A 24,641-nucleotide genomic window follows, 5' to 3' on the forward strand; every position below is an offset into this window, starting at 1 on the left:
TCCTACTTTCTGATTCGTCACATTATCCCATTGCGAAAGGAAGATAAATAACTTCAATTCTTATTTGTCTTGTTTAATAGATTTCAAGTAATGAATAAGAACTACTGCTATTTCTACCTCAATCTTGAGCTTTCACTCTCATTCACCAACATACACAAATACAAACCATTTAAATGTTACATTCTTTGAGTATTGTCACGGTTATTCTAAGAACTAAATAAAATATTAATTCACAAAAAAAAAAAAAAAAAAAAAAAAAAATGCTAGTGCATTTCAAACGCGAGTAAACAGAAGAGATTGGTTAAATATGAGCACGACATATTCTATCAAAAATGACAAATGTTTCATTTTGATGTGATGAAATGGAATTCACTCAAGGTAAGTTGGTCCAGCTTCCTCTTAAAGAGGAAGTTTCTTGGGAATACTAAATTCACAAATGGCTCTCCGTTGCATGTTTTATTTCACAAACAAAAATCAAAAAAATTTTTTTTTTTTAAATGGGTAATATGGAATACTTAAAAACAGAAGTAACTGATGCCAACAACTTCAAAACTGAATTCTGAATTGTTGACCGGTCTTGAGCTTTGAAAGAAGTATCAGAAGCCACTTCTACTCTAATAGCAATTTTTTTGTTTTTGTTTATTCATTTCTCTCCTACCACCTCTCCTCAAAGGTCTGATACATGTACATTCACTTTTATTATATAAACAGGAAACATTTTTAGTTGACTTAGTTTTAATGGTTTAAAGATTCATTATTTCACTAAAATGTAAAATTATGATAATTGAAGTAACATTTTGAAATGCTTTTAATTATCATTAAGTTATTTTGAGAAATCTAAAAGAAAATATGTTGCTGTTATTTTTAAATCGGTTTTCTTAAACGAGTCTAAAAATAGAATGTATTAGACTGCTTTACATAATACACATACAAAGCAAGAAAAAAAAATTCTCTGTTGCACAGTAAATGCGTCTGTTTAATGGGAGGAACACGCGAGTCGGGTCTGTAACAAAAGTCTCAATGACAAAACTTTTTTTTTTTTTTTTTTTTAAAGCACTGAAACATCACAAGGGACTCATTTAGTGAACAATGCAACATTAAACAATCTGAACTATAGGAAGCATCAAGATAAAAATGCTGTCAAAGACAAAAACTTGCCTCATATTTCTTGCTAAGCTCTTGTCACCAGAAAATTTACAATTTGCAAATCTAAATTTTTTTTTTTAAATTTATATTTCATTTTACTTAAATCAATTAAGCAAGGATTCCCCGAATTTCAATTTCTCCGTAAGGTTCCTTAACCTTGAGCCTTAAATTTTAGACATTTTCTAGAATTAGAATTCTAGATCAGGTTTATATATTTGCATTATATTGGCATTTTAATTTTTTCTAAGACATAAAAGTGTTTGAATTTTTTAGATTGGTAACTCCTATCATTTAAACTCCTATTTGGATAACTTTTTGGTTGATGTAACCTCTAACCTTCAGGTATATTTTGTCAAACTCAGCAATCTGCACAGAATTTCTCATGGAACTCCATTTAATCCATAGGAGTAGCATGTTCACATCAGTCATAATTGGTTAGAAGTTTTAAGCAATTCACCATTGTATTTTCTGTGTCGCCTTCACTGAGGATTGAACCTTTAACCTCCAGAAGAGCGTGACTTGCAACTGAATTTTACCAAGTACTTGATCCACTACACCCCGAGTCCTTGCAGAAGGGTTCCATTTGAAATTGTGCAGATTCAAGTTCAACAGAAGATTGCTATAGTTTAACAAGGTACACTTGAGGAAGATTGGAAGTTAGATTGGACATGAGTGATTCAAAACTTCTGTTTGAGGAATTAATTTTACCTGTCCTAGGACATGTATTCTTCCAGTTTGTTTATAATACAAATGCTCCATACTTTTATGTTGGCAGACATCTTCATTTGTTAAACCAGTCAGTTTATTTTATTCATAGACTAGATTTGACCCCATTATATTGAAAGAAAGCCAAGTATTGCCCCCTCTTTTCCTTCCTAGCAACCCGACACTCTTGTCCATCCCCACACTATTATATCAATAACTGGATTTATAAGCATAAAATATGAAAGATAATTAATTTCTGGACATTTTATTATATATGCACCACAGTTGCTAGTGTAGCAGATTTTAAGCAAAGAAAGGCATACATTTACCCACTACAATAAAATAGGCTGTTCAGGCACTTTTTTTTTCTTTTCTTTTTTTTTTTTTATTATACTCAACCTGCCTTTGGCAACATTTTTTGTATATTTATTTTTCACCAGTTTTTCTTTTGTAAGATATTGTAAAAAAAAACAAAAAAAAAAAAAAGTTCTCCAATATCCAGACAAATCTTTACAGAATTTAGATTTTTCTAATATGGTTATCAAATAAAAATTAATTATATTTTTTATGCATTTCGACAAAAAGGCTCCAGTCTATTTTTGTTAAGTGTGAAATAACATCTTAAGATCTGTTCTTGTTTTATTATTTTTAATTATCATGAACTATATTCATCATAATATAAATCTAAAGATAGAATATTAGAGGAAAGGGTTAGGGGGGGTCTATCTCCTGCTGCAAATTGCAATGATGGCAAATGCATTACCTCCCATCTTGAAAATTCAGCAAGACTTGCAAAATTTGTGCTGTTTTGCAAAACTCATATGCTCTAACCGAGCTGAAATCTGGCCAATCATCTAAAGGAATGCAATTAAATAAAGGTTAACAACTCCAGAAGTCTCCGCTGCTACTGGAGTTAAAAGAAACTTTAAAACTTATTTTCATCTTTACCTTTGCCTTGTGCTTTCAGTTCTGCTTCTATACATTTCTGCATTTTAATTGCTTTCTATAAGTTATCCAAACACTTCGATTTTTTTTTAAATTTTACTCTCCCTTTTCAAGCAACAAACCATAGTTCAACTTGTTAATAACTTCCTTCATCTTTTAAAAAAGAAAATAATTCTGTTCAGTCATTTTTCCATTACCACGGTCAACATCTACTGTATGATATGGGAAGAGAACCTAGTTGCATCCACAACTCTTGATGTTTATTGCTGCAAGTCTTGGAAAACGACTGGCACTATGACAACAGGAGAGTGAATGCAGATGAAACTCATCAATAGAAGGGTCACATCTATATTGGTAATGCTCACATAATTTGTGAGCAAGACGAATAGTGATACACACTTGGGTGTATTATTTTAAACCAGATGCCACTACTTGGCTGTATGTAGTGCATCTAGAAGATAAGGAAAATGCTGATCCAGAAAGAACCATAAGTTAATGAAATTGGTCATGGATGCTACTTTAGTAAGGTCTTGTGGGATGGAAACTAGGAAAAAAGTCTTTTTTAAATGAAGTTTTTTTTTTGTCTCAAAAAGCTGCCATTACAAAAAAATAAATAAATAAATAAAAATTAAAAAAGTTTTTGTGTTACTATCTGCAAACAATTGTCATATTTTAATTAAAATTTATTGAGATGAGTATTAATTTTATTTATTGTGGACTATTATCCTCATCTATTCTTAATTGTTTCATGACGTTTTGGCCAACTATTCCTCTGGCCTTCGTCAGGTGGTAACCACGACGGATAGGAACTCTGAATCTTCTGACTGCATTCACTGCAATTACTGCTTTCCATAGTTATCGTCTCACCACATTTTGGCCAAGTAAGCCTTTGACGAAGGCCAGAGGAATAGTTGGCCGAAACGTCATGAAACTAAAAAATGAGGATAATAGTCCACAATAAATAAAATTGTCATATTGTTTTTATTATAAAGAAAAACAATTTACAAAAAAAATTTTCATTTAACTTTCTAATGCTAAGATATTTCATTGATTTTCTCTCCTGAAAATAAATATATGTTGAGCAAGTTTTCAGGTTGCAAAACAGCTTTGTTTTGATTTAAGCACTGGTTCCTATGTGATTTGTCTCTTTCTGAATGTTTAAGATTGGAAAATACCAAGCAAGAAACTGATTTTGTTTGGTTCAAAAGCGATATCAGTCCCCCATTTTCTTAATAGGTGTTTTGGGATTAGCTTCAGAGAAAGCACGAGAGGTCAAAGCATCATATGTCTCCAGACCTTACATACCAATGTAACTCAAATTCAAACTGAAATAAAACTTCAGACCTTTTCTATATCACATGATTAAACCAACCAATCAGTTTCCTACTTCTCATAGAAGGCCTCAGCTGACCTTAAAAGACATCACCTGTCGATCATATCATTGCTAAATCATACACTTTGGGTCGGTGTGGAGTATGTTTCTGTTCAGTCCTGGGATGTAATTGCAATATGTGAATCATATGAAGGATTACCAATTACTTAATGATACAGAGTTTGGCACTTGATCAATGTTTGCAGGCAGAACAATTTTTAATCATAAAACATGTATATTATAAAAGTAACATTGATTGAGTTGTGGTCATGGACCATTAAAAGTGGATACTTGTTATCAGATGGACATATTTTTTTTTTTTTCAAACTGATACAAGAAAAAAAAAAAAAAAAAATGTAGATAGTGCAGGTAACAGTATGAAAACCAAAGAGGAGAGATATAACATAAGAGAAATATTTGGAATCAAGTCTCTCTTTGCTGTTATTTCAGATCATTTGAAACCATAGCAGCAAGTTTTAGTCTCCCCTCCATCAAGGCCAGAGGTTTTGAGGAAATATCAGATATTTTGTAATTCATATGCAAAACTGAAAACAAATCACTAGGATTGAAATATTGGTAAAGGTGCAGTATCTCCACTCAAAAACAAAGATCCTTTAAAATTACCACTCTTAGAGGTTTGAGAGTGCTGAAAACGAAAACAGTTAAAATCTCAGGGAATGTGTAATTTCAATGTTATGAATAAATTATGGTTTTAAAACGTGGGGGATCACTTTCCTATATTAATTTAACGTAAAATAGACGTCCACTTTATAGCCAAGGTGGCCATAAAGTGGGTGTTCATTTTACATTAAATTAATATTAAAAGTGATCCCCCACTTGTTTAAACAATAATGTGCGACCTTAAAAGCAAATGTCACATAGCCCACTACACAACTCAGATCATTAGCTTTCCAATAAACCTTCATTTGTTAAATTCTGATCAATAGTCGCCGAGATTTCAAGCTTATAAAATTGCCAAAAAAAGTGGTGTGTGTATATTGACAAAAAAAAAAAAAAAAAAAAAAAAAAAAAAAAAAAAAAAAAAAAAAAAAAAAAAAAAAAAAAAAAAGCTAAATGGAGGCCATCTAGAACATATGCTGTAGAACGGAGAAAAAAGGCCAAATACCCTAATGATTTGGTGTGATGTTTTGAATATAATAAACTAGTTATGACCAACGTTTTATTTCATTTGGACAAAACACTAAGAAAAGGGGGCTAATTAGAGTTGGGGTCCGTTTTTTTGGGGGGGGGGTCACCCTGTATATAATATAATTAATATATATATATATATATATGTGTGCACGAGCAGGGGTGCCTGGTGTTACCAAAAAAAAAAAAGTGGTAGTAGGAAGGCAGGCTTGAACCCGTACTGCGAAGGAGGAAAAGAACAAGAAAAAAAATGTGACGTCTTTGCTGTTACGACCACCACCAAACTGGAAGTCACGTAGGTTTAAATTAAGGCTAAATAATCGAAAAGAGGGGATGACTTTCGAAAATATTGGCGAAAAAAAGCAACCCCCTCCCAGTTGAAAAGTGCCCAGTTGAGGGTGAAGAAATTAATGTTTTTAGCCAATTTTTCGGTATTTGTCGTCTGAAGGGTCGAGCTTCAAAACGATACTGATCATGGTAAAATCAGTTGCCTCTGTCAAAAGTTTTAGGCAGACATGCAAACATACATATATTGGTAGCTCAAATTTTAAACCCAAACCGATTAAAAAGCTTGCCCTATCTCTGAATACCCTTTATGTCAAATTTCAAATGTTTAGACCAGAAATTGTCTGAGTAATTTGGTAGAGACCGCAGAGGTCAAATTACTTTAAATTTTGACCCCTATTATGACCCCTTAACATTTGCTTTGGGCTCAAATCAAGTTAAGTTAGATCCATGTCCAAGGAACCTATATCTAAAATTTCAAGTGTTTAGACTCAAAATTGGCAGGAGTTTGGTAGAGTTCTCAACGGTCAAATCGTTGAACTTTGACCCCTTAACAGCCAAGTTTCTGTCCCAAAACCGATTACAAAGATTTTCCCAAATCTCACTACCCTGTATGTCAATTTTAAGTCTACAGACTCGAAATTTGATAGAGTTATTGCATAGGGAAGTGTACACAGACACGTTCACTTTAATAGATATATAGATATATTACAACCAAATTGAATATTGAAATGCTCATATCTTTAGTTCTATGGGGCAAAACTACATGAAAATTGGCAGGCTTTTTAAAGAGTATAATTCTATTCTATGGTTAAAATTTTATGACAATTGGTAAAAAAGAACCTATATTTTCAAACAATAAAATATGCCCAAATTTGCATATATAGTGTCCAAGCAAGCCAGCTTGCTTCTATTGTCTCACCTATGGCATTGCCAGGCCACTAATCTATATATTAGCCCATCTATATTATCTTTATTTGTAACTCCATAAGTTTCTATGGTTTCAGTAACAGGATAAATAAAAATACAAACATCTTTAGGGATCAGAATAGTGACGTATAGAAAGTGATTTGTCAAAATAGGACACATTAAATAAAAATGATTTGTCAAAATAGAACACATTAAATAAAAATGATTTGTCAAAATAGGACACATTAAATAAAAATGATTTGTCAAAATAGGACACATTAAATAAAAATGATTTGTCAAAATAGGACACATTAAATAAAAATGATTTGTCAAAATAGGACACATTAAATAAAAATGATTTGTCAAAATAGGACACATTAAATAAAAATGATTTGTCAAAATAGGACACATTAAATAAAAATGATTTGTCAAAATAGGACACATTAAATAAAAATGATTTGTCAAAATAGGACACATTAAATAAAAAGCAAAGTTAAAGTTGTCATTTGAGGCAAGGCAATGTTTATCAAACAATGTTGACAGTGTGACATTTATATTAGTAGTAAGTAACCATTAAGTAGCAGAATGGAAGAAGCTTAATGACAAGTGTGTAAATATATACTGTATGAAAATGAGTGTCTGGCTCAATTGTATGGAGTAAACTAATGAACACCAGTCTTCTTCATATGGAGGGAGGGGTGGGTGTATGAATGAAAGGACAATGAATGGGTGTATTTTCCCAAGAGATGAAAAAAAAAAAAAAAAGTTTGCATGATACATAATCACGAACAACATAATAGATAAAACTGGATGGGTCAAGTATGGGAAAGGCCAGTTCATTATAAATAAATAATGGAGGGAAAATGCATGAGTAGAAAAGTAAATGGAACTATAGTCATGGTTATTTGATTCATTAGAAAAAAAAAAAGAAAAGAAAAAAGTATTTCCTTATTAGGTAATGTAATTCACTGACATATGTAATAAAAAAAAGTGGCATTTGCTCAGATTGGATCGGCATACCATGTTCATTTTTACATATACCCTTAGAAAAGGTACGAGTTCAGTCTTCTTATACCATGAATTAATTAGGAGAATAATCAAGACAGTTTAGAAGGAAAACTCAAAATAACACCAGTTCATTTATCTGCAAGGGCCAAGCTTCAAGAGTATAGTATGGTTGGTTATTTTATGGCAGAATAACTTTTCTTTTTAGGTTATTTAATGTCAAATGCAATCATCTTGGAAAAAAGTTTTTATAATCTTCAAATATTTGTATGTGTTTAATTTAGTTGTCTTATAGAGGAAAATGATTGAATTTTGCAAAAAACATCAATGTTTGGTGTATTTTAGGTCAAGAAGCCGGCATCTTCCGGCAGTGATCTGGTGGCACAATCATGATGCAGAGAAATTACAAGTCTATGGATTAGTGGTTTTGTGGTATGTATCTAGACAACTAAGTTAGTTCAGACTGCTATTGAGGCCGAAGGTGCTTGAACTGGGATCAGCTCTATGTTACAACCATCCATGATGGTATAGAAATGCTGAAGGGTCGGGAGTTCCTCTAAAGTGATTGAGTGCTTCACTCATATCAAAACACCATGATTTTCACTGAAAATAATTATTCATCTTCAGGATAATCTGATAATCTACCAGTGTGAGCCGTATTCAGCAAAATATCCTCTAGGAAATGCTTGCTAGATTGAGAATACATTTTTTTCTTTGCTTTCCCCCCAAAGTGTCAAGTTTATCCTGAACATCCGGTGTTCATTTTCAGGATAAATGTTTCTGGTGAAGCTCATTTTCAAAATACAATCATTTATTTAGTCTTTCTTTTCAAACCTATTTTATTATTTGATTCTTCTGAATTATCTTTACAATCTTTGGAAGATTAGTTTTGAAAAAAGCAACTTAAAAAAAATTACTGAACACAGTGTAATCAATATATACCTCGTTATTTTCGTCCATCTGATGAAAGGCTTTTGAATCGAAGAGAAGCTGCCTGCCACGCACATCACTATCAACATAGACAACAACTCTGACTTGGTTCTTGTCAAATTCAGGTGAAGTCCATCTGAATCAAAAAGTAAAAAAACATTTTTAAGAGCTGAGAAAAACATTTTAATACATGATTGGAAATGCATCTCAAAGTAATCCAATTCTCAACTTGATGGTTTATTTACAGAAATGAATTAAAGTTATAAATTACAACATCAAAAAGGTGTTTAACCATCAGAATACAACCAAACATTATGTAATAAGCTTCACAAATTTTTCAAATATTAATTGATAATGTTATTATTTGGACTTCTATTCTCATTTTGGATGTTATTCTCAGTGCAAGAATTACATGTCTGTCCAGAGATATGAACGAGTAACAAATTAGAAAGAAAAAAAAACTAATAAAACTCAAGTTAAAAACAAAGAAATATTCATTTTAAAACAAAAACATACAAATAATGTTTACAAGTAAATACACTTTCTTAGTATTATTAGCTTTTAAAGCTATTATGAGGTATATAACGTTGATGGTGAAAGGAGATTAGAACTACTAACTTCAAATCAAATGTTTCATGTATGGGTAAATCTAAATATAAGAATATTAAAATATAATTCTTTGGTCAGTGAGAAATCTTTGTATTTACCGCAATTCCAGTTTCTTCAAATGATGGGGTGGTTGGCTCTTAAGGAGTTTCTTTTGGCTGAATTTCAATCCTAGAAACATTACCGGAGTTCTTAACAGCAAGTCAGCAACTTAATTTAACAACTAACGTGACTGCTAATACAGCATCCTTACATAGGTTTCTGCATGGAATTTTCTTGATCATTCCAGATCGTGGAAAATGGAATGTCAATACTTTTTAAAAGGAAAATGCCGTGTCATAACAGCAAGCAATACACAAAACTTCTTTAACCAATCACAATGAAAGAACAAGAATCTGTGGATTAAATAAAGGATTCAGTTCAAAATTCTATACAGATTCCTGAATTTAACAAAATGCACTTGAAGAATTTGGTTCAGTTGTTGCATTTTACAGCATATCAACTTTTCTGTTTAATGTGGAATCCAGTAGTTTTGGAAGAACTTTAACCTTCAAGTTCTTTATATCTTCAAATATTTATTCATGGCGTTTAATTTGACTGTTTTGCAGAGGAAAATTTTTGTTTCTGTTTTTGACTTTGTTGTACATGATTGAGTTTTTGCAAAAGGAAAGGCGAGGAAAAAAAAAATGTTTGGTACATTTTAGGTCAGGAAGCCAGTAACTTAAAGGTTACAGATCAAATTTTTTTTGGATTAAAATTAAAGATTAAGGGAAATTAAGGAGGTGAGAAATGGTAGGAAGAGGAGTCATAATCCAAATAAACTTAACAGCGTTTATACGTTGCTTCAATGTAATGTTCTTATCTTTCGTAACGTTTCAGTCTATGTAACATCCGACCTAATGCAGTGTCCTTATATAGGTTTCTGCATGGAATTATAAAATGCTTGTGTAAAGGTGGGGGCTGAAACAAGGTTGCAGAATCTGAATGCACAAGGCCCAACTCATAGGATGCCAACATATCTGATTCCTTACTTTAAATTCTTTCAATATTCAGTAATAATTAGATTTTTTTTTTTTAAATCTTACCTCAACTGAGTCTTACCTAAACCTCAGACTAATACTAGTCAAAAGTAGTCTTTTTTTTCCTTTAATACAGAATAATTTTTTTTGAAGCCAACTTCAGAGTCAAATGTTTTAACTACATTTTCGTTTTTTTTACATTTTTTAAATATATTTTTATGGTCGTACCGAGTCTAAAAGCTAACAAAAGCTCTTCACAGAATGTCTGACAAGTTCAGTAGATTTGCAATATCGATTTTTTTATGTATACTATATATATATATATATATATATATATATATATAATTATATATTTTGATAAAAATTAGAACTTCTTAAATTTTTTGTATATGAATTAAAATGTCTGACAAGTCTGCTATAGAAGAATAGATAAAGTCGATAAAAATTCTTTAATAATTCTAATAGAATAAAATTTAAATAAATGTTTTAATATAGTTTTTATTTGTTAATATTACACAATAAAATAATCTGAATTCATTTCCAAGATTTAAAAAAAATTAGCATTTATTATGCAAAAAAAAAAAAAAAAAAAAAAAAAAAAAAAAAAAAAAAAAAAAAATTTTTTTAAATGTTTTTTCGCCCAACACCACAGAAATTCACTGACAAAAATACTAAATTACCAGGTTTTGTCTTTAATTATAACACGTGCTGTTAAAAGAAAAAAAATATTGGCAAAAAACTTTGCCCTCATGTGTAGGCAAGTAAATAGACATTCTGATATACTCTTTTACACCCAATTAACATCTTAAAAAGAAATAAAATTCATGAAGCAGAAGATATTCTAATAAAACATGCAATAATACAATTGATTTTTTAACATTATTTACAGAAATTAGTATTTATAATTAATCAAGTACATTATATTTTAGTTACTATATTTTAGATTGGAGAGTTTTAACCCATAAATCACCAAGTACATTTTTATTTAACTTGAAACTTTTCTTTTTCAAGTTAAATCTTTTAAAATTTATAAAAACTAACTTGGATAAGTTTTATCCAAAGTTACCTATAAGAATGGTTTTCAATGTTTAAAAGAAAGTATATTTTTTTAAAGCTAATTATACTGAAGAGAAGGCACATAATATGATCATGAAACCAATGGTATGTCCCTAAAAGATTGGTATACTCATACTGTCTACAACTATTACATCTAATATATAAAACAAACCAAGCTAATCACCACTACTTGGCAAGCCTTTTTTGTTGTTTTTTAAATGTTGAAGTGCTATTTCCTCTCTTGAGAACTAATTTCATCTTTAAGTTTCCCCACTTCAACTTGCTAAATTATATAAAAACAAAAAATTATGAAGAAAAACATTTGCTACTTGGACGTTCTAGCTTTGGCAGGAGTGGTTTGATATGTTCATTATACAACATGTCACCTTTTGCCAATACAGATTGATTGCAAATGATTTGTTCAATTGCAAACATTTTATGGTATAGGTTTTGTTGTTGCATACAACATAAACAGTTATGGATTATTAATGAAAAAAAAAAAAAAAAAAAATTCTTTTAATATTATATTGTATACGTTTCAATAAGACTTTCCGGCTGACTACAATATGGTTGTCTTCAAGTCTAACGTAAATAAGTTCTTGATGAGCCGTTCCATATAAGTTATCAACTTTACCAAATTTTCATTACTAATGATTACTATAATGTCCAATTTCTACTGTACACTCGTTAACCCTTATCCTTGAGTGGCCTCTTGGCCTTGATAATGTGGTGATGCCTATGTAAAAAAAAAAGTTTCCTCTTTACACCTCCTCCCACCACCAGCAGCATGAGGCAGTAGATCAACATTTTAGGTTCTAGAGAAGAGTGCTTCAATGAACAAAATCAATGAAAATGGAATAAAGTATTATAATCAAATTGAACAAACTCCTGCATAAAAATTACATCTTTATTAACTTATTGAGAAGTAGGCCACCTGGTAAATGATCTATTGGCAGTGATAGGTTTATACAAAAATATTAAGTGCTAACCGGCTTTGCCCTCGGGGGGGGGGGGTCTAATTTGCTTAATTGACAGATTAGAGAAAAACTATGAATTAAGTCTAAAGTGAGAAAAAAAAATTTTTTCAGTTAAAATAATGGAAATAAAAAATTAAAAATCTCTATCCTACCTGTTCTAAATGCAGTTTTGTCAGGAAATATTTGTAAATAATGGCGCATGAATCTGGGTGAATAAATGAAAAGTGACCTTTCTTGCGTCATGTAATGTTGGAGTATGTTTAAAAAGAAAATGTAGCAATTTAAAAGAAAAAAAGAACAATTAAATTACAGATTATTAATGTGTAAGTACAAAAAAATCCATTTCCTTTCAAGTGATGAGGGGGAAGTATGAAAACAAATAAGTTACACAACCACCTCAGACTTACCCAGCAATTTGAAATAAATAAGAAATTAAATCTTCCACTATAACAAACTCAGTATTTTCTTTAGGTCATCAGAAATGAATTATGAAAAATTATGTTACTGATGTAATTTTATAATTTCATATGAAGGTTTCAGTAATAGGGACTAGTATTTAATGCAAAAATGAACAAATTTAACCATCAATTTGGCATAAAGCACTCATTCTAAGTCAGTTGTCTATAACTTTTGCCAGTTTTTGCTGGGCTAAATAAAGTCTAGTTTTCGACAGAAGGTGTACACTAGTATATAATTTTCTTTAAAGAAACAAATTTCTTAAATCCAGATGCTTCGTCTAATGGTTCACATTATAGCTAATTTAGTCTAAAAAGATTGCATACACAGAGGAACACATTGACTTACTGACTTTACTTTTTATTTGACGTTGGATGATAACTTTCTGAGCAGAGTTTAAAGTACTTTGGAGAAGGAAAAATACAAGAGAACATAGTAGATATTGTCGTGGCACATCAAAGTTCCTGCAATTTTTATTCTGATTTTTACCCTGCATTGTCAAAATGGCTGACCTTACTAAAACTAATCAAGCTAACTTCTTTCCACATCATGACTGATATTTGCACTGGTTAATTTCCTTGAAATTTTTTTTTTTAAAGATTTTTCCAGGGAATTGTTTTTGTTAGGTGTTCAATTTCTTGCAGACTTTGAAAAGCTTTAAATATAAGAACTGACCTGACATTCTCCCATTTCATTTTCTAATCTATCATTTCAAGGATAATTTTCCATTTTTAAAGTTTATTTCTTGAAACTAAATTCACTCCTATATAGATTTCATTCTTACTTTGAAAAAAACCCTTTCTGCATGCTTATAATTTGGTCTATTCATGTATTTGATAATTATCAAAATATAGAGTGATCATAATTATGATCAGATACCAAAATTAAAGGAGTAAACAAAGTAAAATTTATATCCAATTCATTTTTATTTTAAATATTTTACTGCATAAAGTTCACATTTCATAGATGGTTTAAGTATAAACATTTATCATTAACCTTTTTCTCTTAATGTCAAACTTTGTTTAAATAAATACAAAAACAAGAAAACTTCAATTTGATTCTTTTTTCAAGTATTTCAGCTGTTGGACAATATACAGAACTACTCGTTGCCCAGGGTTGAATGAGGGATTCTATGTCCTTTAAACACATCTGCATTTGCATTTTTTACATTTTATAATATGCAATTTTTGGTGCAGTTATGAATTATTTTCAAGCTTTCTTGGTTATGTATTTTTAGAATATACAGAGTCTGCGATAAATAAGTATATTTTCTTGAAACTGAATATATATATATATATATATATTCTAAAAGCGTATTATGCCAAAATTATAAATATTTTTAAATGTTTGTTTGTCAAAATCTTTGCATTATAATTTGGCTCCAAATGCATAATATACACATTTTATTTTAAAATTAAAACAAACACTAATATCACATAGAACACAACCGTAACCATTTCAAACCACATGCACCAAGTGTTATCTCCCAAACATAAGATATCGTTGAAAAGAACTTACCAACTTTTACTACTAAATCTTTCCTGTTTATAACAGGAGACACGCACATCTATATATTAATATGATAGCGTGTATGTTATTTTGTGTGTCACGCTTACATTTTTCTTTGGAGTGATCGTCGTTTGTTATGATCTTCCATTCCTTGTAAGAAATAATTATAATAAGAATTCTTTATAAGTTTTGATTTCAATTATATCTGAAAGAACAAGTCACACACACTTTTCCTTCACAAGTTTCGATTCAAGCTGAGGCACCCAAGTCATATATATATTTTATTTTAGATCACAACTGTATAATATATAATTGCTAGAAAATTGACCATAATAATATACATGAAATCTGCTTAAATTAAAATATATTTAAGCGTATTGCATGACCGGGCTATGCTGGGCGTCCCTGCTAACTTAGATAAATACTTTCTTAGTTTTAACAAAAGAGCTATAATATTAGGGAGTCTCCATTCACGCTGAACATTCACAGAATGCCAACATCAATGTATTACATACGAAAGAGTCCGCCGTGGAATTTCCACATGTGCCACTAGTATATATACTCTGAAGGCATATTACACCAAAATTAAAATGTTTATTTTACAAAGTCTCTGCATTGTAATTCGACTTCAAATGTATATTTTTTTTGTAACTGTTGAAAGTGGAAATTTTGTTAAACTTGAGGAACAAATTTGAGCTGTCATTGGTCAAGTATAAGTGGTGCTGTGCACTAAAGTATGCTGTTCAGTCCCTGAAAGACTTGCAAAGTGCATCAAGCTCCACAGAGCACAGAGCTTTAGTAAATGTATTATTAGTTAACAGGTTTTATGTTGCAAAATTTTAAGTATACCTTTCATTACTTTCTATATTGCAGTTACATATTTCTTCGATCTTATATTTATGTTAAAATAAAATTGTATGCTTATTGCTAGTGAATCCTGTATATGGTAACGGGGGTCCGTCTTAATTCTAAGAGTTTGTGAACAGACAAACTACAATTTTATTATATAGAAGAAGCCTATTAAAGCTGACAAAATTAGTTCAGCCCCCCCCCCTTTTTTTTTTTTTACATTTCTTTTATTTAAAACTAGCAGGAGCATTTGGCAAACATTTCTATAAAAACTTATCTCTACCTCTTCTGTCTCTTGCCCAGCCTCTTTATGCATGTGCGTGGACACATGCAACTCCTTTAATATAGATTCAAGGAATGAGTTGGCATAAGAGAAGCAACTCCTTGATAGAAGAAAAAAAATTATTTCACTTTAGTATAAAAACCGTAAAAATTACCTCTTCCCTCAACAAAATCTGTGATAGTTTATACTTCAAGGATGAATGTATTTTTTCTTCTAAATTTTAGATATTCATCCAGGACAACGTTGATCGAAGACTATATCAACATTGTAGATCTTTGTAGTTTTTTTGTTTTTTTTTAAACTTTTAGATGGACATACAGACAACTTTCCTTTATATAACAGAAAATTTACAATTATTTTGAGACATTGAAAAGATAACTTGTAGAAATGAGTTCCAAGGGGCTGCCTTAACCTTCAAGCACATTTCCCTAGATTTCATGATAAACAATACGATGTCCATTATAACATCACAAATGTACGTCAAGATGAAGAAAATTTTAAAAAGTAAAAATACCCTGTTGTGGAGGTAAGTAAACAGGAGTTTATTGAAATACTATTTTTTTTTTAATTATTCAAACTTAAAAAATCCAGCTTACAATATTTTCAAAACAATTTTATTTTTAAATAAAAATAAAATTTATTATAAACAGATGGTACTTTCATTTTTTTTTTTTCTTTTAAATATTACTAATTGTTGCAAAGTTAATCAAAGTGAAAATGAGACTTTACTACAATCATTAGGTGTTCAGAATTCCTGTTTAGTGAATGCCAGATACTTAAATTTCCAAACAATTGTTAATCAAGATCCAAGGTTCGATTCAAGTGATTGGAGACTAAATTCTTACAAACATGCTTTTAGAACCAGGTTTCTCTTTCAAAACAATTTGTTGGGAAAATAGGAATGCATTTAATGAAATAGAAAATCCTCTACTAAAAATGTCTATCTTTCTATTCACTGTGTTAAATCACAAAATCTACCAAATTAAAACAAAACAAAAATTACTTTTTATGTCAAACCTATGTGATAGTGCAGCTATTATCAGCACATGAAAAAAAAATATGCAATGTTTTTCATTTTAAAAACAATTATCCCATTCAGAAGCCATTAACTTGGCTCTGAGTATTCTTTCAAAATGTATAACAGAAATTACATTTTTAATATAAATCCATTGTAAATTCAAAAGTTAATAGGTTCATTTAAATTACCTCCCTTGAAAATTAATGAACATATTTCAAATATTCTGATAATTTAGTCTTTTTTAAAATTAAATCCATTCAATCAATCGTGAACTAGCAGGGAGACCTTATGTTGTCCAGAATTGAACGAGGACCAACTAATGTTCTACCTTCCCATACTATTGTCACTGAAATCGATGAAGTCTCCCATATTTTTTTTTTTTTTTTTTTTTTTTTTTTTTAAATCGATTGCTTGCTCTAGTTAGGGATCATCCACGCACAATGTACCAGGAGGAGGCTTCACAGGTCTCCCCACAATGACAATCCTCAATACACTAATCTACATTGCACTATAGATAATCTGGTATGGTCCTAGCCCTGTGTTAGGTCCACCCTCTCAAGCCTTGCCTTCTCACCTTTTGTGAAGGAGAAACTTTATTGCTAGTCTAGTTCTAAAAATTCATTAAAATGTAAAACTTTCATTACATTTTTAATATAAATTTTTCAAATTAACTTGCCTTGACATATTTAAAAAAATGTTTTGTAATTTACTCTTTATTAAATCACTTTAAAATGGACAAAACTATATGAAAATAAGACAAAATTATGAATAAATATAAGCATTAACTTATTACAAACTGTTTACAAAAAATAAAAAAATAAGTCATTCAAGGTAGGCATGCAAGTAACTGTGTTTGGGTATCTGCTCTATTATATAAACTATCTAAAGACCATGTTGTATTACGGATTTAAATAACTTTAAAATAGGTGTGATTGATGAAAAACACTTGTATACATTTATTTAAATGAAAAGAACCTTATTCTAGAGAAATATGTTAATGACTGAAGTATTGAAATATTCAGTTAAATTATGAATGAATAACAGGCTGCATATACTTTATTCCCACACGTGTCCTTCCCAAGTTATTACTACATAAAGCGTAATTAATGTTAAGTATGCATTATAAAAAGAAAAAAAAAACTAAAGTGTATGAAAATAACTTTTAAAATCCAATACAAATCCTATGATAAACATTCATTTTTACAGTTTGAGAAAAGGAAAATTATGCAGATATTTTTATCAGAAATCTAAAAGTGGATTTTCATTTTTATCTCAACACCTGACCATTTTTTTTTTAAAGATGTACAGAGATAGCTTTCTACTCGTATTACTTGTGAAGACTAAGATCACATGGTTACTAAGTAAAATATGTCACTTATGCAAGTGATCAGTCACAAGACCAATCTTGTGACAAATAAAAAAAGAAAAGAAAAAAAAAATCTAAATACTCGTTAAAGTTAGTTCTGATTTCAAAGTCAATCTTCAATTTCCCAAGTTCATGAATTAATGAAACGTTTAAAAATTTAATCCACATGAAATCTAAATTAGAAATCAACTCTGCTTATTTAGAATTACATCTTAAAAAAATAAAGATACAGAAACATCTTTATGGTGTGTATACTCGTCATGGTACAAATGTCATATTCCAAAAGTAACGTAAATTGATCAAGTAGATATTTTAACTAAGAAAATAAATATTTAATACTAAATGCATCTATTATAAGGCTGATTTTGATCTTGATAGTTTGAATTGGGTGGTCTCCATTTATTCAACCTGGCTGATCAAAATCCTACATCTTGCTTTGTCATAAAATTTGATTTTCTTTACAAAAATAAACTACTTGATCAATTTATGTGATTTTTTAGAAGATGACATCTCCGTGATTAGTATGCAGAGATGTTTCTGTATTTTTGTCTTTAATAAGTATAATTCTAAATAAGCACCAAATGAACGAACTGTACCTACCCGGCAATTTTTACTTTTGTTTCATCCATTGTACCTGCCCTTTCCATTATCTTAATTTTTTATAAAAAACAGACTTTTGGAAAGATAAATAACATTCCTTCATTGAATCGAGAAAAATCGATTTTTGGATTAAAACGGATTCATCAGCTAGGATGTTGAAATTTAAATTGCATAAATACTTGTCAGTCTATTTTTTCTTTTAACTACACTCAACATTTTTTTTAAACCCAGTTTTTTCTTTTTACCTTTTTTAATAGGATTTTGAAAGTTAAATTTAACTATCCTGGTATCATTTGTTAAGTAAATTGTTAATTGAAGCAAATGGTTACAAAATGCCATTAATTTTGTTCAGGTAATGTTTAACTCAACAATATAAAAACTTTCAGAACATGAGGATGCTGCAAAATATTGGGTTAACACCTTTCTGTGAAAACTTGCCCATGGAAGTGAAGAGGAGGGCATATCCCAATGAAGTGGAGAAAGAGGGTGACTATTCAAGCGAGTCACTTTTCAGTGTTCATTTAAATTACATACAAGGATTTTCAGACTGAAATTTGCATGGAATTCAGAATGGAGGGTAGCATACTCTTGTTCTATAAGCTTTAACAAGATAAAAGTTTTAATTCAATTCTATTTTCTGTCGCCCATACTGAGGATTGAACCTTTAACCGTCAGAAGAAGATCACTTTTACAACTTAATTTTTCTAAGTACTCTAACCACTGCACTATGGGTTCTTATGGATAATACTAGCATGAATTTTAGGAACCTTAAACCTATGTTATATATATATATATATATATATATATATATATATATATATATACACACACACTTTTTTTATTATTACAACCTACTTATCTTTTATTTATAATTAACGGTTCCAATATGGTGTTAAATTCTATACTAGATCTATTTAATAGTTGATCGTCACTCAACATAGGCACCGCTTCTTTGAATTGTCTTACTCTCCATCTTTCTTCATCTATAATTTTGATTTTATCCCATAAGGGTAGATGGTTTCATTTTTCCATCCATATAAGGTCTGCCGTACCTGACTTTTCAATCTCTCCACGTTTTTTTTTTTTTTTTTTTTTATTTATTACATTTTCACCTCAAACAAGGCAAATTGCCACTTTGGTGTAGGGGGCTACTATCAGGGGCAACAACTACTGGGGTACTATGTAGGGATTTGGGCAGCAAGATGTCGGTTCACGTTACACTTGAACTTCTGCACATCAGTACTGTTGGGGAAGCAGGGACCTGGAATGGAATTCCAGAGTCTAGCGGTTCTGGGGAAGAAACTATTGGAGTAAAAAGATCTTTTACATCTAGGGATCTCTACAGTGTGGGGGTGGGATTTAGCAGCCTGTCGGGTTTGTCGAGGGTGCTCACATCGTGGGGGCACAAGTGATTGCAGTTCGTCAGAGCATTCACCACTAAAATACTTGTAGAAAAGGCAGAGGGATGCAACATTTCGTCGATGGGACAGAGGCTGAAGCTTAGATGCCAGTTCAGGGCCTATCAGGTTTGCGACTCTTTTGAACCTTGTCAAGGAGCGAGAGACTAGTAGCAGATGCACCAGCCCAGATGTGGCAGCAATACTCCATACATGGGCGAATGGTGGCTTTATAGAGGTACAGGATACTTTCGGGTGTTAGTAGTTTTCTAGCACGGTAGAGAGAGCCCACCTTTCTTGCAGCGGCCCTGGCAATGCCTTCAATGTAATTGTTCCAACTCATGTTTCCTGTGAACGTTAGGTCAAGGAGTTTGAAAGATGGACTCTCAGATAAGGAGTCGTTGGCCATTGCTATGGATGGTAGAGAGGGTTTCTTGTAATTATTGAATGAAACTAGTTTAGTCTTGGCAGCATTGAACACGACCAACCACTTTTGTCCCCATTCCACTACAGATTGGAGGTCTTCCTCGAGTGTTTCTGCCATTTCTTTAGAAATGTGTTCATTCGTCTTCCTGTCGTGCCTGCCATAGAGTGTAGTGTCATCAGCATATATACCCATCTCAGAGGCAATTTTGTCGGGGAGGTCATTTATGAATATCAGGAACAATAGAGGTCCAAGGATAGAACCCTGGGGCACCCCCACATTTATATCATATTGTTTAGATGTATGACCGTCGAGGACAACGTATTATGGTTTTTCGATGTTCTAACCTTACTTTTAGTCGACAACATGTCTCACGTTTGTATAGTTTTCCACAGAATTTATTTTATCAGTACTTGCATTTGCTGATAACGATTGTAACTTTCAATGTAGTGACAAAAGCACTGCTCATAAAGGATATGCCACAATCAAAAACACTTTCAGATGATACTCATTTGTTTCCAGGTCAGAAGTAACAAAGCTTGAAAAATGAAACTAATTACCCGTGAGCAAGTTAATGGAAATTATAAGAAATGCCTTTCAAACTAGAAAAATCATGTAAGAATTCAAAATATTAGTATTTAGTTTTATTTAACTGCAAGTGCAAAAACAGTATAGGAAAAATTACTTTCATTATCTTAATAGTGCTGTTAAATTAAATGTAATGACAAAGTTATTGGCAAAAAAGTTTTAATGATGAAAAGTATGTAAATAACTATGTACCTAAAGATTCTATTTTGGAAGCCCTTCACAAAAATGTATTTATAAGAAACCATATCATAATCATATTTTGTTTTGCCATGAGAATAAAAGGCAAATTTGCAGTTATTAGGTTTGCGCAAAAAGTGTCATTTTTATATATATAATGGAGCATCAAAATAGGACATTTTTGCACCAACCTAATAAAAGAAGTATCAGGTTGAATAGAATATGTAGTCAAAAGGTGACTAGAATTCCGTTTTTCATTATGTGAATAATTTTAATTGCAAAGTTATTTAATTTACTAGCCAGGCAAAAATCAAATATTGATTTGTCAGATGCAATGCCTGATGCAAATTCCACAAAATAACTTCACATAAAAAGATGACTGGCAGGCACCTTTGGTTCTTCGCTTGTTTCATTACATCATTTTAAATAAACTATTTTTGATTATTTATTAATTGGATTTTATTTAAATTCTACAAAACACTTATTCATGTGTGTGTGTGTGTATATATATATATATATATATATATATATATATATATATATACACACACACACTTCGATCACAAATTTATAAAGATACCAGAAATAAAGAGAATGTAATTTAAACTATACACTGAAGTCATCATGTGACAGGAATACAATTTTTCTGCTGGGATGCATCATCAGAATTCTGGCTCACAAACACCTAATATGGCGAGATCTGATATCAGTATATCAGAGTGAATAAAAAAAATTTTTTTAATCTTTGATGTCTGCCAACATTTTTTTCATTTGTGCAATTTTTTTCATTTGTGCATTATAATAGACAGAAACTATCAGAGATAAATTATGTCATGAGTATCCGAAACATGTGCCAAGAAATTTCATTTCGAATTAAGAAAATATTTGTCTATTGCTAGACAAGTATTACAAATAATTAAGCTCTTTTTAAAACTATCATGATGAATAAAGAAAATTTTGTATTAACGACATTAGATCAAAGATTGCAAATGGCCGCTAGTACCAAGCAGTAAACCTTTCAGCTAATTGCTTGGTTTATAGGAGCTTATCTTAATTGCAAAACCAGCTCCTATAATATTTTTATAACAGGAAGGTCAACATATGAAAGGAAAGCAATGCTTTTATTAAAAACAATGTAATTATTTCAGTGACCTACACCATTGGGTGTAGGTTGCTGAATGTTAAAACAGTGTTACAATGAAGGAAGTAATAAAACTAAGAAAGATTGGCTGCTAAACGTATTCAAGCAGTATATTCCAATAGAAATTGGCTTGCTTGTCAAGTTGACATAGGTAGGAGCGAAGATATATTTCATAGGGACCTAAAAGCTCTAAAAGTAGTTTGTTAAAGGCCCAGTCTAAATTAAAAAGTGACCAAACGATCTTACAGGGACTGCCATCTTTTGCAGATGGCAATGTTTATGACTGTTTGCCTTACAGAAAAATCAATTCTTAGGTTTAATAAGAAAACAGTGTACACAATTAACTGAAAACAAGTTATTTTACAGAGAAGTGCATACTTAATTAGTCTGTAGATAATCGCAACAGATCCAATTAAAGGAAGGCTCTGTATAGAGAAAGTTCAGTATATGGTCTAGAAGTTGAAAATTGTCGACTTATTCTGCTTTCTAGTTGATATATGTGCATCAAGTTCAATCTCACATGTATAGACCAAGTGGAGTACATTTAGTGAGCTTTCCATCTTAACCTTAAATTTCCTCCCAGTTTCCCTGACTGTACTAACCTGCAGAAGTTTAAATGTAATGTGAACAGACATCTTGTTACTCAACTCCCTACAGTTCCATGTTAGACAATCACAAATAGTAACCTCTTACTTTCCAAGTGGCAATATACCTTGTTTTGAGAGGAGAAAAAAGAAAACCAGTGTTCACTTGGGGTAAAGTTAGTTCACAATAACTATGCAGTGCAATATTACACGAGTGAATACTGGGCATCCACCAATTCAGTCTTTTTGAGGATGAGGACGTTTGGTTTGGTGGTTTCATTTTACGGCAAATCAACCCTTTTTAGGTTATTTAATGCCAAATTTAATCATTTTGGAAAAAGTTTTTATGCTTCAAGTTCTTTATATCTAAATATTTATTCATGGTGTTTGGTTGTTTCATAGAGGAAAATTGTTTTTTGGCTTTGCAAAACATGATGTTTTGCAAGGGGAAAGGAAAAATAAAACAATGTTTGCCGCATTTTAGGTCAGTATCTTCAGACAGCCTGATCTGGTAGTACTAAAATGATACAGAGGAATGACAGGGCTATGGATCAGTGAATTTGTGGTACACTGATTGGCAAAGTTAATTCCAACTTTGCTATTGAGGCTGAAGGTGCCTTAAGTGGAATCAGTTCTGCGTTGTAACTGCCTATGGTATGGATATGTTGAAACTGGATAAACAGATTACACATCTCAATTGAGGATGATCAAAGAAAAGAAAGGTTGAGGACTTAAGGATTCAGTAAAACATGGCCTCAAGCAATGGCACATTGAAATCAACATAGACGATAGAGTTTCATGGAAAAAGTAGCTTTTCCCTGCCATGGCCAATGTGAAAAAGACATTAAACAGAATACATAGGAAATTCCATAAGCCAAAACAGTATCTATTAGACAAATCATGGATGCTCTCAAAAGCTGAAGAGGTGAGCATTACCAAGTCATCAGCACGTGAGATGCATCCTAACAAAATAGATTATGAGTAACACCGGCACATCAGTAGGGGTGGAGAAATAAATAAAATGACAAAAAATAAAAGCAAACAAAAAACAATTTCCAAAGGTTTAATATTGTTAGTCAACACTTAATTACAGACGTACAAGATGCGCATAGAATAAAAAGAAAATACCTTCAAGATCTATCTTGAATTATTTTTCCTCAATTTTTATTAGTCACAGGATGACCATAATGAAAAGTAAATCTATAATTTCAGTGTAATTTTTGTTAACTGAATATCTCCCCCCCACTCCTAGCTGCACACACAGTTACTGTACAAGCTTAACAAGCCTCAACTATGCAACCAAATTTAATTTTTAACCTTTGAGCTTTATGATTCACTTTTTATACTTTAATTATTTTAATTATTTTTTAACATATGATCAAATAACTTCATTAATCTTTATCTCCTCTTCCAGAGGTTAGATATAATACAAGGTCTGCTGTGGGTTTGATGAAAGTGGTTCTGTGGAACAAACTAGATTCAAACTTAGTCACAGTCATCCCCCACACTTTACTAATCTTTATAACACACAAGATCACGTACGTGTGATGTAATTCTAGCCTGGGTGATACAAGCATATCGATGGACAAACAAGAACTTTGACAACGATTAAAGAGAACTTTGCTCAACTCTCAGGTCCACAGGTAGCGTTCCTTTAAAGAAATCAATTTGACCACTTTGTGTAACCTTCCCAAGGATCGCCATGCATGAGTTGCCATGATGTAATGCTGTCCAGGTAGGAATTCAGTTCAACCTGATCAAGGTGAACGCCATTGCAACAACATCAGGAACATTGCCAAGTGGTTAACAATGTCGATTTGCAACCTGGACATGTTAGTTACAATCTAGTTCATTAGTGGAAACACTTTCACATAGCCCCTCTCATATATACTCAATGTCTTTCTAGAAACATATCGGGGAGATAAATACCAACAATAATCCTCCGTTTCATATGAAATGATCAAATGATGCTCTACAACAGCAGCAACATGTATGCATCTTTTTTTTTTTTTTTTTTGCTTAAACATAGAAATTCTTCCAAGTTTATTAAAATTAAAATAAAATAAGTTAAAACTAAAACAAATTTTTAAAATCATATCGAGAAAAGCTTATATATGCAAATGTAGGTAAACTTGACCATATTTT

General features: G+C 31.2%; 1 protein-coding gene across 1 annotated transcript in view; it reads right to left on the reverse strand.

Moving 5' to 3' along the window:
- LOC145286164 (folliculin-interacting protein 2-like) overlaps positions 1–24,641 on the reverse strand; it is a 131,748-nt gene that overhangs the window by 80,552 nt on the left and 26,555 nt on the right. Inside the window, exon 2 of the mRNA XM_080134942.1 lies at positions 8,459–8,582. Within this exon, the coding sequence (XP_079991068.1) occupies positions 8,459–8,582 (124 nt within the window). The remainder of the gene's footprint in view (positions 1–8,458; positions 8,583–24,641) is intronic.

Source organism: Euprymna scolopes, chromosome 10, assembly GCF_053919585.1.
Source record: "Euprymna scolopes isolate OS-2025 chromosome 10, ASM5391958v1, whole genome shotgun sequence".
In the NCBI taxonomy this organism is placed as follows: Eukaryota; Metazoa; Mollusca; class Cephalopoda; order Sepiida; family Sepiolidae; genus Euprymna; species Euprymna scolopes.